The sequence below is a fragment of the Pimephales promelas genome, chromosome 2 (assembly GCF_988280905.1).
Source record: "Pimephales promelas chromosome 2, fPimPro1.hap1.1, whole genome shotgun sequence".
Taxonomy (NCBI): Eukaryota; Metazoa; Chordata; class Actinopteri; order Cypriniformes; family Leuciscidae; genus Pimephales; species Pimephales promelas.
The window spans coordinates 45,165,337-45,182,200 of record NC_142770.1 but is presented as its reverse complement, the minus strand read 5'-3'; the positions used below and the strand labels follow the sequence as shown (position 1 = coordinate 45,182,200).

The window sequence follows — 16,864 nt, the reverse complement described above, 5'->3', positions numbered from 1 at the left end:
TTCAATAAGATGATCATCATAGATGTGAACTATTGTTATTTCTCTGTCTTCAGTCTGAGTGATTGCAGTATTACAGAGAAACAGAGTCTCATCCTGACTTCAGCTCTGAAATCAAACCCGTCACACCTGAGAGAGCTGAACCTGAGCTGGAATAAACTAGGAAACACAGGAGTGAAGCACTTATGTGCCGTACTGAAGGATTCACACTGTAAACTGGAGAGATTGAGGTCAGTCACATTCACATACAAGAATCAAAATGCTTAAAATCACTTCAACTGTTTAAACTAGAACACATTAACATTATATTTGAACAAACATTTTCACCTTAGTATTTGTGATCTGGTGAAATAAAGATGAAGATCTCTCTTCTTCTGTCTGTTTTATTTGCTGATGAAGATGATGTGACTTTACAGAATAAAGAGTCTCTTATTTTCTTCATTCTCTCTCTCTCTTTCTCTCTCTCTCTCTCTCTCTCTCTCTCTCTCTCTCTCTCTCTCTGCTAATGTAGGTTAAGCTGGTGTGATATGACAGATGAAGGTTGTTCTGATGTGTCTTCAGCTCTGAAATCAAACCCGTCACACCTGAGAGATCTGGACCTGAGCAGGAATAAACTAGGAGACTCTGGAGTGAAAAACCTCAGTGATCTACTGATGAACCCACAATTCAAGCTGGAGAAACTACAGTTAGTGTCATTATACTGTACAGCAATTACAGTGTGACTGAAGTTTATTTATTTGAAGACAGCAGGGCTTATGTTTCATTGGTTATAGCAGTGCACTTTCTGGGTTTATTAAACTAAAACACTTTATTCTCAATATCTGACAGTGAGTCTGAGTTCACATTATATCTGTGTAAAATTCTTCACATTCATGATTTGTTTGTAAGATAATCTCTCTTCCTCTGTTTGTGTCTCTCTAGTCTACAGAGCTGTGGCATTACAGATGTTTCTTCTTTAATTCAGTCTTTGACGAACTCAAAAGCTCTGCAGTTTTTAAAAGAGCTTAATCTGAGTTACAATGAGATCGGAGACTCAGAGCAGCGGCTCAGAGACGAACTACGAGACTCAAACTGTGTCCTGAGGTGAGGAAACATCACTGAGATATTAAAGACATCTTCATTTACCTCTGATATGTGAACAATCCTTTCAAATATTCATGAAAGGAAATTATCAATAAGATTTGTTGCAACAAAGGGTTTGTGTGAGAACATAATGTGAAGTTATTGAAATGTTGAACACAAAGGAGGAAAGAGAAGAAAAGCTCACTGTCACAGCTTTATACATCAACACCTGCTTTATGAACTGTGTCAGTAGAAGTGAATCATTTGAGTGTGAAACAGACTTGGTCAGATTGTAGGAAACGCTGCACTCCTGCTAAAATCAGTGCAGTTCCAGCTTCAGCTCACAGCGTCCAGCTCACATGAGCAATGTCTCTGTCTCTAGTGTGTTTTTACTGTGACAAGCAACTCGTCACACTACTCGACACTTACTTTACTCTGTTATTTACTAAGAGTCTACAAACATGTTTAAACTAGAGGACAAACGGCTTTAACTAAAGGTTTGTGTTTAACTCAAAATAACATTAGTATTTGCTCGCTGTGGTTTATTCCATACGCCGTACACTCATTAGTTTCTCCTTTACAGAGACTTAATAGGAGTCGCACCGACACACACAGACACACTTATGAACATGATTCAGGCTTTACATCTATTATATTTAAAAACACAAATATCTCTATCCAAGATCATGTAAAGTCAGTAATTAATCTGATCAGAGGAATTCAATTTAACTTACTTTTACTAAAGAAAAACAGCACTTTGTTCCACCGAACACTGATTGTTTTCTCTTCTGTTCCACTTTACAGAGTAGATGAAGATCGATCATCAAACATCTCTGATGAAGATCATTCACCAAACTCTAATGAATTCTTTATATCATAGTTTGAAATCATCATGAGAGGAGCAGAAACCATCAGGTGATCCACAGAAGAGTCTCACTGCTGTCTATGAGGAGAAATACATGTGTAAATGTGTTTCATACAGGTGGAAGAGACTCAGACTTCACTATTAAATAAAGCAGCGTGTGTGTTAGCATGCGCATTAGAAACATGTGATATTGAATGATTAATGTTGGTTTATTATTCAGCCAAATGATGTTTTAGTTGTAATTAAAGGTGGAACAGAGGAAGAAGCTCAGATGAGTGTCAGCAGAAATCTTCACTATCAGGCCTGCAAATATAATAATGTTTAGACTAAACTCATCCAGAATTATTCAGATATTTCTAATTACATGAACGTGATTGTCAAGTATACAGTAGCACATAAATGTTTCAAAAGATATAAAGATTACATGTAACTTTTGAACACTTTTATATTATCTCTAACATTTTTTACACAGAATATGTTTATGTTATTGCTTTATTGTGTATATATATATATAGTTAGTTATGTGTGTGTGTGTGTGTGTGTGTGTGTGTGTGTGTGTGTGTGTGTGTGTGTGTGTGTGTTGCTGATGCACAGATGTACAGTATATTGTGTTTGTTCTGGGGATGAAGTCTCTTCTCTTCTACAGAACGACTAAACATTTTCCCAGTTAACAGCATTTGTGTGTGTTTCACTCGCTCCTCAGATAGCAGACGGATGTTGGCCACTTCAGGCGATGATGCGGCACTGCAGGCCTTCTTATGGCCCGACAAAATGTGTGTGAGCCTGAAGTGGCCCACATGTAAAATGGCAAATATGGCCCAAATATTTTAAATCACATGTGGGCCTTTTTAGGCAAAGATGCGGCACTCATGGCAATGTGTAATCTGAATGTGGGCCTAAAGTGTCTCATATGATGAATAATGAATATGAACCAAATATCACAAACCAAATGTGGGCCACCTATGGCTAAAATGTGGCACAATCGACAATGACTAATCTGGGTGTAAACCAAATATGACCCACATATGTTGCAGCAAATGTGGCCCAGTTATCTTAAAACAAATCAGGGCCAGTTTTGTCAAAGATGAGGGACAGTAATCACTGTGAATCTGAATGTGAACCCATGGGCGTCAGTGTGGTCTGAAATGTGCTGGGACAGAAACACATTCATTTATTTCTCTCTTTCGCGCAGGTCATGTTTTGAAAGACGATGCAAATAACGCAATGATTTATTGACGATGATGATGATTACTAATGCAAATAAATACAAATATGTACAAAAATGTGATGATGTCCGACTCGTTTTATGAAGAAGAAATTTTTAAAAAGTATATACATAGTATATCACCCACTATTCTGCTTCAAGTAGCCGTCCATGTTGACAATATAATGTGATGTGGTTTAATGTACCTAAACAATGATTACCAAATTTTTCTCTTATGCTCCTCATAACCACTGAAAACAGTAAATAAATCAAACCCAAAGTCCAATTATTATGGCCGTTATCTGAAATTAAGTGTTTCTGCTTCACATTTTCTGCGGAGCGGCTGTCGACTCCCCGCGGTTCTCATGGGCTTTATATATAAGTCCTAACGTGAAAAAGCGTTACGTGGTTTACCTAAACAACGATCACCAAATGATTACAGTTGTTGAAGTGTTATGAACAGAGAAGTGTGTAGCCGGCGCAGCAGCAGAACGGATAAATTGAGCTCGAGGTTTTTTAGAAAATAAAACAGTGGTGGTACAGAATGACTCATGAGGAAATCTGGTGGGGACCTATGAGTGAACCTAAAGTGGCCCACACATGACAGCAAATATGGCCCGATTACATTGCTGTGGCGAGCAGGACGAGGTCGAGGGCTGTGAGAGGACGGTGTGAGGACGGTGGTTTGATTGATAATGAGCGACACATAGTATCTCTCGCATCTCTCACGGAGGAGCGGAAGCAGGGTTCTCAAGTCTCACGCATTGGCCGTGAGACACACTCATTTCGACCGGTTCACACGCCACACTGTGTATTTCTCACGCTGAAAAGGCAATGCCAACCAAGTTGTCCTGGCTGAAAGCTTCCCACTAAGCAAAATTATGTCCAAAAGACGTCTTTTCAACGTCTTGCTCACAAAAGTCGGACGTTGAAAAGACGTCCACTGAGGAGCCAGAATGAAAGTTTTTATGACGTCTTTTTGTGACGTGTTCTGGACATCTGATATACATTCATCGAACCATTGTACAAGTTTAAAAACTAGTTCAAATGTGGCCATCGTGGACATGTTTTCAACATAACTTATGGTCTCCTTTAGACAATTATATTGTTTCTGGACTATATAAACACTAATTGTTTAGATGTGGTTTAGATGGTGATATTTGTTTCATTTTAAATCACCATTGTGGTGATCACTGTTTGCTTTAGTTGGGCTCTTGGTCCCACATCACCTTATTTAAGCTTTTCTTTGGCTGTTGTAACTGTGTGTTTGTCTAACACCATTGGTTGGTAGTTTTTAAAGCCAGGAGAAATCAGCTGTCATCAGCTCTTTATTGATGGTTACAAAATAAACACATTTACTACTGTTTAAACTTTCATCTTAAAATCTGATATTAATTACGACTAATCTTGTGGAACTGCATTATTTGGACCAGTAAATTTATAATGACCACTGCATACAATATGTTTTTAGAAAGTGAATCACATAGTCACACACAGATATCATGATTTTGGATATGACTCTCAACGACGGTGACAACCAAAACAAAAAAAGCCTGGGGATCAAGGATGTTTTGTGCTATGAAAGCTACCCATCATGCATTGCAGCGTTAAGCTTTTTATTTATTTATTCTCACCATTATTGTGAATCATATGCAAAATCTTGATGTCTCTGTGTGACTACATGGTCAATTTTCTCAAAACATTGTGTAAATTTGCTTCCATACTAATAAACCAAATAATGCCGTTCTACAAGATTAGTTATAAATTCTAAATATAAATACAAAGTCTAAACATCTCATTAAATATTCACTTTGTGTTGATTTCATCATCAATAAGAAGCTGATGACAGCCAATTTTACGTTTTCTTGGCTTTTTCTGTCACAACAATGGTGTTATTCAAACAGAAAGTTACAACAGCCAAAGAAAATCTAAAGTAAGAAAAACTGGGACCAAGAGCCCAACTAAAGCAAACACTGATCACCACAATGGTGACTTAAAATGAAACAAATATCACCATCTAAACAATGTAAGGAAATTACAAAGAAATAAACATGAGTTTTAATTCAATGCATCCTGAGAGTTTATTTGGTCCAGAAACATTTTAAATTGTCTAAATGACACCATAAATAATGTTGAAAATGGCCACATTTGAACTAGTTTTTAACCTTGTATGAAGGATCCTTTAACGTCTACATCAGACGTTCAGAACACGTCAAAAAAAGACGTCATAAAAACTTTCATTCCGGCTCCTCAGTGGACGTCTTTTCAACGTCCAACTTTTGTGACAAAGACGTTGAAAAGACGTCTTTTGGACACCATTTTGCTTAGTGGGTTTCTAACGTTGTATACGAGGCGCAGGCAAACAAAGTGAAGTTTCCTGCCGCCAGCGCGTATCTCCGCCAGATTGCGTTCGTTACTAGGCAACATATACGCGCGCTGCGTGCACCACTGATCTATACATGACATGTCATTCAGTAGCGCGAACACACGGAAATGGACGGAACATCCTCGGCCACCGTACGTTCGTTACTAGGTAACCAACAACATCGCGCGAACACATGTGTCGTGATGGAGAAGAAGGTAAGTTGGAAGAAGCTCGTCTAACATTTTTGGGCTAGAACATTTAATATGTAGCCCATCGTACATTATTATTGATGCAGTCAAAAACTCTACAACTACTTTGCAACCAGGCTCAGTTTGGCTTACGTTATCTGAAACTAAGAGAAATGTTAGTGGGTATGGAAAGGAATGAAGATTTACTGATTTTATTTTAAATTATATTAGGCCTATACTGTAATATTAATAGTCTTTCTAGTTACATTAAGGAAGTATTACAGCAGATTGCTCTGGGTAATATTTAATCATTGTCATAATGTTGCATTTGTATTTTTCAAAGATGTCAGGAAAAAAGCAGAAAGATATTTTGTCATTTTGGGCACCAAAGGGTAAGCCCCCTAAAAAGGTTGCCAGATTAGAGGAGGAGACAGTGGAAGAGGTGGTGCACTCTAATCTGTCCACTTGTTCTCAATGTCCCACCACACAATAAATCATTCGTCTAGATAGAAGACGCATTCAAAAATCAAAATGCAATTTTTAAAGATTTGTTTGAAACTGTTTGGAGCAATTTGTTATATTTTTGGTTAGCTATATTTGTAATACTGCATTAAAGAGTATTTGATGTGATGAATTGCTCTGTCATTTATCAGATTTACTAATTGTTATAATTTTAATTTGTTCTGGTTAATTATGAACAATGGGTAAAATTGGGGGCGGGGATGGGTGGGGCGGGGCTTCATTATGGCTCCTCCCCTAACCGCGTGTGATCTCACTCCAAGCTTTTGCTCAAACTTGAGAACCCTGAGCGGAAGCATAAAGGGAGATTGAGAGAGGAACAGGCCTGAACTTCTGTTTTTGTCGTCCGCGAGGGGCTGCTGGCTTACACTTTCGTTTTTGTAGATGTTTTATTTTCTTATTAAAAGTGTTGAATGTTCGCTGGTTCCCGCCTCCACTTTCCTATAACAACGAACTTTGTTACAATTGCAAAATATTTTCAAAAATTCATAAGTTACAATGTGCCAATCTAGACAAACTATTATACAGTGTTGTATAAACTAGAAGTAGAAAGTAGAAATTCTGCCATGTCTTACTTTCAGCCATGAACGGATTGGCAGTTGATTAGGGCTGATTTCTGTCTCCTGACTGAAAAACTGCTAATAAGCAAATCCAGGTGATTGGAACAAAATACTGAGGCGGATTTTTACTTTCTGAACCTGGACTTTACTCTTCTGAAGAGAATAAAAAAAGAGACGACACAGATGAAATCACCTGAAGAGAAGACATTAAATCTGAAGATCTCAGCAGAGGAGGATTAAACAACTCCACAAACAGCATTACCAGCTTCACTTATTACTAACCAGAATGCCTTTATTTCTGTCAGACGTCTACAGAAGTTCTTATTGAGAATTAACAGAGGTTTAACTCAGTTTCATTTGAAGTCACCATAACAGTGATTAGTGTTTCCATTAGCCAGGGTCTTTACTCTTATAATATATTTAATCTCTTCTGTCTGCTGTGACAGTGTGTTTGTCAAACACATTTACAGTAACAAAAGTTCAACAAAATCAGGTGATGAAGATTATCTGGTGATGGTTTTATAATCATCATGGAAAAGCCTGATTCACTCTGGTATTTGAATATAATAATTGTTTTGACAAATTATTTTCAAAAAACAAAACCTGTGACTACCTGTGACCTGTGACTATAGCACAATATTGTTATGCGCGTCTAATCAGTGAAGCCGGTTCCTTGATTAGTAGTAAATCACCTTCACCTGCTTTCAAATGGACGATACGCGTGTTAATTACCACTAAAAACTATTAAAGTTAATGAGATAGTTAAGTGATTAATTTAGTGATGATTGAGCATTATTGAAGAACACCTGATGATCACAAGCAGAATCACTGAAGGAGAAAATCACAAATTGTAAGCCACCGTTATGGAGATCAGTGTTTGCTTTAGTTGGGCTCTTGACACTTTTGCTTTCACTTAAAACTTTGTTTGACTGCTGTCATTGATTTATAACAGTCAAATGAACAAAGACAGCTGTGATATGATAGTGTAGGTTGTTTTGGCATTATAATGCTGTGATCTGTAAAATGAAACTTTTCATATAATTTGGTTTAACTTGATAGCAACATTTTAGTGGTTATAAAGCATATGATTGTCAATATTTTTCTAATATTCCAAAATATGTAATATAAATTATTCTGATCAAATTACTTTCAAATGCAATTATTTAGAAACACAGACATCAATACCCAGCCTGTGATTCTCAACCGTGGTGACCACATAATCCTTGCTGCCACCAATCACAACTCATTAATGGCTCCCATCATGCATTGCGGTATGAATAAATTATTATCTGAATTGTCTATGTAAATTACTTTTCCTACTTGAATATTCTGCTCGTCACCGTTGTTGAGAAGCATTGACTGAATCTTGAGGTCTGTGCGTGCCTTTACTAAATATTTTTTTTCTTTTTTTTTTTTTACAACTTTTAAGAAATCCTTTACATTATAAATTCTGGATATTTATGCAGAATCTCAGTTATGCTGTAACCAACAAAATAAATCACAAATAATAAATTCAAATGACGATTGTCACAATATAACCAAAACTATTAGTTTGTATGTTTTTTTCTTTGTTCATCTGACTGTTTTAACTCAGATACAACAGTCAAACAAAACCTAAAGTTAATGTAAGGCTCAAGAGCCCAACTAAAGACTGATCTCTGATCTCTACACTGATCTCTATAATGGTAACCAATTACGATTTTCTCCTTCAGAGATTCTGATGGTATGGTGACTTCAAATGAAACACAGAGTAAACCTCTTTTAATTCTCAATGAAATCTTCTGTAGAAGTCTGACAGAAATAAAGTCAGTCTGGTTAGTAATAAGTGAAGCTGGTAATGCTGTTTGCGGAGTTGTTTAATCCTCCTCTGCTGAGATCTTCAGGTGATTTCATTTAAGACTGTGTCATCTCCTTTTCTATTCTCTTCAGAAGAGTAAAGTCCAGGTTCAGAAAGTAAAAGTCCGCCTCAGTATTTTGTTCCAATCACCTGGATTTGCTTATTAGCAGTTTTTCAGCCAGGAGACAGAAATCAGCCCTAATCAACTGTCAATCAGTTCATGGCTGGAATAAACACATGGCAGGACTTCTACTTTTTTTCTACTTCTACTTCTACTTTATACAACACTGCTATTATATAACTTTATATGGAGGAAGAAGCCTCATAAAATCAGGAAAAACATCTTGACTAATAAAATTGAGGAGGCGGGTTTATCGGTCATTGACTTCTCACTTTTCAATAAGATATTAAAAATCAACTGGATTAAAAGATTTGTGGAAAATCCAAACAGTTTCTGGAACATTGATCCAAACTTTATCTTTGGAAAAACTGCTTTAAACATGATATTCTACTGGTATCCCAATTATTAAATAACTCAAATCAAACTATAACTTATGATGAAGTTAATTTCCATCCTGCAAGAAAAGCGTTTGATATTGTATCCAGAGCTAAACCCCATGGGATCATCACCCTACTTAGAGATGGACAGATTTGATCAAATTAGTGTATTTTTCTCCAGCAGTGTTTCAATAAATAATCTATCTTTTCTAGACAGAAAAATCAACAACAGAGTAATAAAAAGCTTTTGTGTGTGAAATCTATCCCTGCCTCCAGGTACAAATGGTCCCCTTGAATAGAAATATTAATGGGAATAGAGCATGTAGTAACCCACATACATTTATAATTACAAACAAAGTAAAAGAAATATCATTTAAAGTTCTTCAGCACTATTACCTCTGTAACAAGATTATTTGGAAATGTATCCCGACTGTAGACGAGAAATGCAGCTTTTATTCTTCATCTGTTCACATGCTCTTCTCTGGGGAATGATATACAATGTTTTATTAATGGACACTTTGCCTCAAACTTACATTTATATAGTTTTGAAATATTTCACTTGACTGACTCAAACTCCGCTGTACAATATATAGTCAACTTATTACTTTTGCTTGGAATATTCTTTATTCATTAATCGAAATTTATGAAGAACAAATCTCTTTTCAATGTTTTTAAAATTCACTTAAATTATATAGACTGTATTTCTGGATTAGATGGTAAATCAGCATCAGATTGTATGTAATATTTACCTAATTTAACTTTATAATTAATTTAACTGATATTTACTGTCTGATATTATGTTGTTTATAATTTTTATACAGATTATTTGTTTTTCATATGATATTTGTTTCAAATATACAGTATATATATATGTGTGTGTGTGTGTGTGTGTGTGTGTGTGTGTGTGTGTGTGTGTGTGTGTGCGTGTGTGTGTGTGTGTGTGTGTGTGTTTATTCTTTATGAAATTGTGAACTGTAACTAAATGATTTATGTATTACAAGGTCAATCTCTTTCTCTTTTTTTCGGCAAATTGTAACGAATGTGATCTGAAAAAAATAAAAAATAAATAAAACATCAAGAGTGTCGAAAAGTCCGGAATGGAGCAAAAATAATAAAAATCTTTCTTTCTCTTTCCTTTAATCTGTCTTCTGCTACTCTGAGCAATGCCTGAACTTTGTATTTTAGCATTTCTGCCGTTGTTTTTGCCTCTTCACGATGACTCGATGGCTTGCTTTATACCATAAATAAAAGGGGTCATATGTTTCATGTGGTAACGAACGATTTATTTAACACGAAATCAATGTAAAATAATGTAATGCAAAGTTTTCCTTTGACTTGAATTAACTAGAAGTAGGTAGACATTTTTAGGTAGAAATAATTAACAGGAGTGTAATTCACATGAATTCACCACAGTTCGATCAAGACATTGGACTTTTTAAAATTACATAATGTATTTGTTTATTTTAACAAATCGGGAGGCAGTATACAATACACAGAGAATGATACAATCAATTTTCATAATTTTCCCTTAGTTTATACATCCAACAATATATTTCATTTTAAAACTACATGTTTGCCAGAGGTTTTCAATTATTTATCAAAGGATTTTAATCAATGCAAATAATTTAATAAAAGGTTTTAACAGAAATGAGATAATTAACAGCAGTGTAATGCACACAATTCACCACAGGAGGGCGTTTATACGTGAGTCTTTAAATTGATATTACAGATATAAGAATATATTTCCATTAAACAAAAGCGAACTTTTCTATATTTTTTTTACTATGTCGCTTTAAATTAATAATGTATCAAACAATGTGAAATAAATGCAAAGTAAGTGCAGAGTTTAGTGCAGTTTTCCTCTGGCGCTCTGAATACGGTTCAGCAGTGTAATTCACACAGTTCACCACAGGAGGGCGATTAAACTCCATTTTCAACAGAATATCGCAGACAGGGCGTAGTACCCCAGAGTGCACTCTGGACGATGGGGCGGGGCGACACTTTTGGGCGGAGCGACACGTGTCGCCCCGCCCACCTTAACGTTTATTGGTTTATAATAAAGATGATCTTATTGGTGCAGAGAAGTGTGACGCTATTACAGATTATTGGTGCAGAGAAGTGTGACGCTTTGGGCCGGCTGGGAATGCGGAAGAACACAACAGACGAATAAACTTGTTGATTTTGCGGCCATTAAATGCGATTCCACAATATCCCATTGAAGTAGAAATACAAAGAGAATAGAAATAATGGTCTAATTCACAATCACTCCCTCAACAGCTTTAGATGGTCCGTTACCTCTGCATTACTCACTGTTTTTTTGTAAGTTAATGACATCTCGCTCTCTCTCTATAGATAGGTAGATAGATAGATAGAGAGAGAGAGAGAGAGAGAGAGCAAACTGTAGCGGACATGTCACCAGTCTCACCTGATAGTAACCACGAGTTTCCGTAAGATCCTACGAACATTTTTTTTTTTAAACTACATTTACGGCTGTTAAACTTCACTGATCATAGCTCCAAAAAGCCATGGTAATCACAAATTAACTATGGTAATTATAGTATTTGTGCGTTTACATAAATGTAATCAATAACTACGGTTGTACTATAATAAACGTATAAGGGAGTATCTATACATGCTCTTAAGAACACAACAAAACAAAGACTTTGTCACTTTTTCTTTATTATAGACTCCAAACTGCACTTATACATCAGCAGAATGTAATTTATGCAAACCTTAAAGAACCAAGGTACTTTACCATATGCACAGTTAGTGAAACCTATGTTTTTGCCATAGCTTTTCAATAGAACTATACAGGTGAAACTCGAAAAAAAATTATATCGTGCAAAAGTTATAATTTTGATGAACACCAAAATGCAAGCCCTCTGAAAAGTATATATAATCATGCCATATGCATGTATAGTTATTTATACTAAATATATTAAGTTTCACCTTTTAATTTTTTAAATTACTGAACATGAACTTTTGCACAATTTTCTAATTTTTCAAGTTTGACCTTTAAGTTTAACTTTTAGTTGCATCAATTACTACATCAAAACCAGTTCATCTCTCAATTCCCATCTACAAGTTTTGAGTTTTACAGAAATTCATTTCCTGCAGCAAAAAAACAGTCCTGCGAGCAAAATCCTGTACAAAGATCTTCGGAGTAAAAGCCCAGCAGTTCCCCTCGTTTTCCTCTTCCCCTGTACCCTGGTGGATAGGACTTGAAAAGCTCCAAGCATTCTGAGCATTCCCTGAAGCTGTAGATCCGGCGGAACTCATCACAGTAGTCCGGAGAATTTTTTTTCCAGTTGACCACACCTTAAAATGTAAAGACAAAATACAGAAAAGATATAAGTGTGGAGATTCAAGTTTAAATGTCACATAGCACAAATTTCAATCCAAGAAATGTGCATTGAACAGAAAAAAACATCTTACTGTTCAGCCAGGCAAAGTGTGCTGCTTTCTGGAAAATTTCATTTGTGACCACATCCCTAAACCATCTGCATACCAGTGAAAGCGTCAAATATGCAGAATCACCAGTTGCTATTATTTCATGGGGAAGCTGTTGAAACAAAAAACATTGTTATTTATACTTGTATATAAATGTTGTTGAAAAAAATATAAACCTTGGTTCAGACAAACCGGATATATTGTTGTCATAACTGCATGCTCTGAATAAAATAATAAATAGATTAATATTCTCTTATAACGATAATATTAAAATAAATATCACTCCAACACACATTAGCTGCTTTCCCCACTGTCGGGCCAGTGTGAGCCAGGGCTTTCAAGGGTCGGGCGGTGTTAATAGCCTTGGACCTGTATCACCAAGCACAAAATCACACTGTGTTTCCACCGATAGGACAGAAGCTCTGCAGCGCTTCACTAAAGCCCTCCCTTAACATGCCTGTCTTGAACAATGACAAATAACTCCATTGTTTCACCAACAAATGGAAGTTTTACCATAAAACTATTCAAAGAAATTGCTTAATGAATGTATGTGCACAATAAATGACCTGAATCTCTCCGAAGACATTGCCTTTTGTAAGGTTGAGTGCCAAGAAAAACAAATGACAAGAGGTAGGCATGTACATTGGTAGATGTAGTACATAAACTAAAGTTTAATGTAGGAACATGCAAACAGCTACATGCATTTGCAGAGTGAAGTTGTCCAGTATGAGAGCACACCACCACCTCCTGATCAGGGGCATGTCATCCTGAATTTTTTTTAAATAATAATAATTATAATAATCAACAATTATGCATGTCTGTTTATTTAACATGAAATATGTAATGAGGTAATGACATAACTCTGTAAAATCAAATCAGAGCCCCAAAGCCATGTATAGAGTGTACTGTTACAATTCACAAAGTGCAAGAAAATTAGCAGGGTATAACTTACAATAATTAACTACAATAACAATTAAAATTTAACCTACCATCAGTATGTAACAACATGTTTAAAGTTCAGTCTTTACTACTGCACTTTAATGTGACTAATGTTTTAAGATCACTGTGCATACTAACTTTTATACAGTATATTATAGTAGGGTTGCAGCAGTATGACAGTTTCATGCTTAAAAGAGTTATATCTCACACATTTGATTATTTACAGTACTGTAATGTACTATTGCTCGATATCAAATGAATCTTAAATCCCGAGATCAATGTTTTAGCCTAGGGCTGGGCGATATATCGAACGATATTGAATGCGCATCTAATCAGTAAAGCCGGTTCCTTGATTAGCAGTAAATCACCTGCTTTCAGATGGAGCGGCATTCACTACAAAGAGCCGTAGATCACTGACAAGCTGAGCCATATCGCGTTAATATCGAGGACATATCGATATCGATATTTAATGCGATATGGCTCAGCTGGTCAGTGAATTACGGCTCTTCGTCACGACAAAACCTCCCGTGTTAAACTAACACACCTGGGATTGTATATGAGTCCGCACTCAAGAGTGTTAAAGTTAATGAGATAATTAAGTGATTAAATGAGTGATGATTGAGCATTATTGAAGACACCTAAAGCAGAATCACAAGGAAAAAATCTAAAATTTTAAGCCACCGTTATGGAGATGAGTGTTTGCTTTAGTTGGGCTCTTGACCCTTATAATATTAACTTTATATTTTAATTTGCTGTTGCATCAGAGTTATATCTATCAGTTGAACAAAAATAAACAATAATAAAATGATTTGTCATATAATGACTTTATCATTTGAAATTTATGTAATTATATATATATATATATATATATATATATTGTAATAAAGTTTATTTACAAAATATATAACATATAATTTATTCTGTTGCTTAGTGTATGACTTAGATTCTGAATAAATGTCCAGAATGTTAACTATAATAGAAAGTTTTCTCAAAAGTTGCTTAAAAGAAAAAAACCCTTCCTTTAGGCACACACAGACCTCAAGATTCAGTCAATGCTTCTCAACAACGGTGACGAGTAGAATATTCAAGTAGGAAAAGTAAATTACATCGACAATTCAGATCATAATTTATTCAAACCGCAATGCATGATGGGAGCCATTAATGAGTTGTGATTGGTGGCAACAATGATTAATTTCGCCACCACAGTTGAGATAGACAGGCTGATTATTGATGTCTGTCTTTCTAAATAAGCATGAAAGTGATTGGATCAGAATAATATTTATAAATTAATTTATGTTAAAAGAAAAATACAGATATGTAGTACAATCACTAAAATCTTGCTAACAAGTTAAGCCAAATCATCTGAAAAGTTTCATTTTACAGATCACAGCATGATTATGTCAAAACATAACCAATACTGTAGGATCAAATATGTCTTATTTGACTGCTCTTAATCAATAATACAGCAGACACAAAATTTAAAGTGAAAGTATAAGGATCAAGAGCCCAACTAAAGCAGACACTGATCTCCATAACGGTGACTTACAATTTGTGATTTTGTCCTTCAGCGATTCTGCTTGTGATCATCAGGTGTCTTCAATAATGCTCAATCATCACTAAATTAATCACTTAATTATCTCATTAACTTTAACACTCATATCATCCATTTGAAAGCATGTGAAGGTGATTTACTGCTAATCAAGGAACCGGCTTTACTGATTAGATGCGCATAACAATATCGTGCGATATATCGCCCAGCCCTATTTTAGCCTATGCTATTTTCAGTAGTTGCCCAACTAAACACTATTTATTGCATCCCTTCCATCCACAGTTTACGGATGTAAAATGTGATGAGCTTTGTATCTAGTCAAAAATAAAGCAAAAAAGTCTCAAATTATGTTACTTTTATCACACAATTCAAACAGTAAATGCAGTTTTGAAAATCACTGTGGTGTGACAGCAGAGGTGGGCAGAATATCCAAAAGCTGTACTAAAGTAAAAGGACTTACAGAAATAATTAAGTAATAATATTTATTGTTATTGGAGTAGGAGTAAAAAATGATCCAATGGCAAACTATTTTTAAAAACATAATATATTTAAAAATGACTCTCACGTTTGATTGAGCAGGACCATATACCATTAAACCACGATAATTTCTGAAACTGCTTTTGTACAGTGAAAATCTCATACCACTGCAACGCTAAGAAGTACAAGTTTACAAGTCTGTTACCTGTAGAACTCTTGACATTTCCACACTTAAGTTCAGATTCAGGTGTAACTGCTGGCTTGGTCCTATTATCCATTTGGTTTTTGGTCTCCGTGTTTGGAAGAGATCCTTATAAAGCAATAAAGATATTACCAGATAGAACAGATTACTCTACATGGAGAGGATTATGCCAAACAAATATGTGATACTCTATTTTTGTCAAGAAGTCAAACCTCTGTTTGAAGAAGCGGAAGTTGTCGATGTGGGATCTTGTCTTTTTGCTGTATCACAAAACATCTCCACTTTCAATGCAGGGCTCTCTCTAATGCAGGACTCAGCTCCAAACCTCTCTGCTACCGAGCTGCAGGTGCTTGCTCGTGCTGTACGCTCAGACCCACTACACAATCAACAATTATTCATGAAAAAATTAGAAATTATTAATTCATTCAAACTTTAACAATTCAGTAATTTATTGCTCTCGATCTAAAGTAAACATAATGAACATAAATAAACATAGCTTTAAAAAACTAAACATATTGCTATTGTATAACAGAGCAAGTTCTTCAAGATTCAATTACCTGTGTCTTTATTCATGACATTCTTTCAGAATGAAACTATTCCACATTTGATTCACGAACATCATGGTACATTTTTAAATATGTTTATATAAATCCACACAACCAGTTTTACTCACCATTTGGAATTACAATCAACTTGGAGTGTCGTTCGTTCGTTAATGCTGCCGCTGTTGCCTCTTATCGCAAACTGCCCCCTGGGGGGTCGGAGGAAAATGGCAAAGGCGGGAACAGGAAAATAGGGGCAGGGCGACACGTGTCGCTCCACCCAAAAGTGTCGCCCCACCCCATCGTCCAGAGTGCACTCTGGGGTTACTCGACAGACAGGGGCGGCGCTAGGGGTGGGCTAAGGGGGCTGTTTTCAGTAAAGCCCCGAAAGTTTTTATTTCCTTGCATTGTACACACCATCACTGAGAGAATTTAATTAATTAAATGTATATTTCTCGACTCTCGCATCACAGCGTCCGTCAACATACGCATTGTCATTCACAACCGACAAGAACCGCCCACTCAGGCTAGTGCTTCTGACTGACATGTAAACTGGCCAACCATCGATGAGATGCTCGGCGGTCTTGTACGATCCAGCCAATGAAATTAA

The 16,864-nt window shown here is 35.9% G+C and overlaps 2 protein-coding genes across 4 annotated transcripts in view; one reads left to right on the top strand and one right to left on the bottom strand.

Annotated features, from left to right (window-relative positions):
* The window catches only part of LOC120479099 (NLR family CARD domain-containing protein 3-like), a 34,133-nt gene extending 31,253 nt beyond the window's left edge, over positions 1 to 2,880 (top strand). For 2 of the 3 annotated variants that reach the window (XM_089122926.1, XM_089122920.1), the window contains 4 exons: positions 54 to 227; positions 509 to 682; positions 919 to 1,080; positions 1,864 to 2,880. In XM_089122926.1, the coding sequence (XP_088979052.1) occupies positions 54 to 227; positions 509 to 682; positions 919 to 1,080; positions 1,864 to 1,939 (586 nt within the window). In that variant the 3' untranslated portion in view covers positions 1,940 to 2,880. Of the gene's footprint in view, positions 1 to 53; positions 228 to 508; positions 683 to 918; positions 1,085 to 1,863 lie in introns of those variants that run through there. The other variant, XM_089122923.1, reaches the window with a different exon arrangement.
* An 8,688-nt stretch (positions 2,881 to 11,568) lies between these two features.
* Positions 11,569 to 16,095, bottom strand: LOC120481101 (uncharacterized). Its single transcript, XM_089123166.1, has 5 exons — positions 15,925 to 16,095; positions 15,716 to 15,820; positions 12,738 to 12,766; positions 12,531 to 12,657; positions 11,569 to 12,413 (listed from the first exon to the last, which is right to left on the bottom strand). Exons 1-5 carry the CDS (start codon positions 15,986 to 15,988, stop codon positions 12,190 to 12,192), a joined length of 549 nt encoding a protein of 182 aa, XP_088979292.1. The 5' UTR covers positions 15,989 to 16,095; the 3' UTR covers positions 11,569 to 12,189.
* Positions 16,096 to 16,864: the final 769 nt, after the last annotated feature.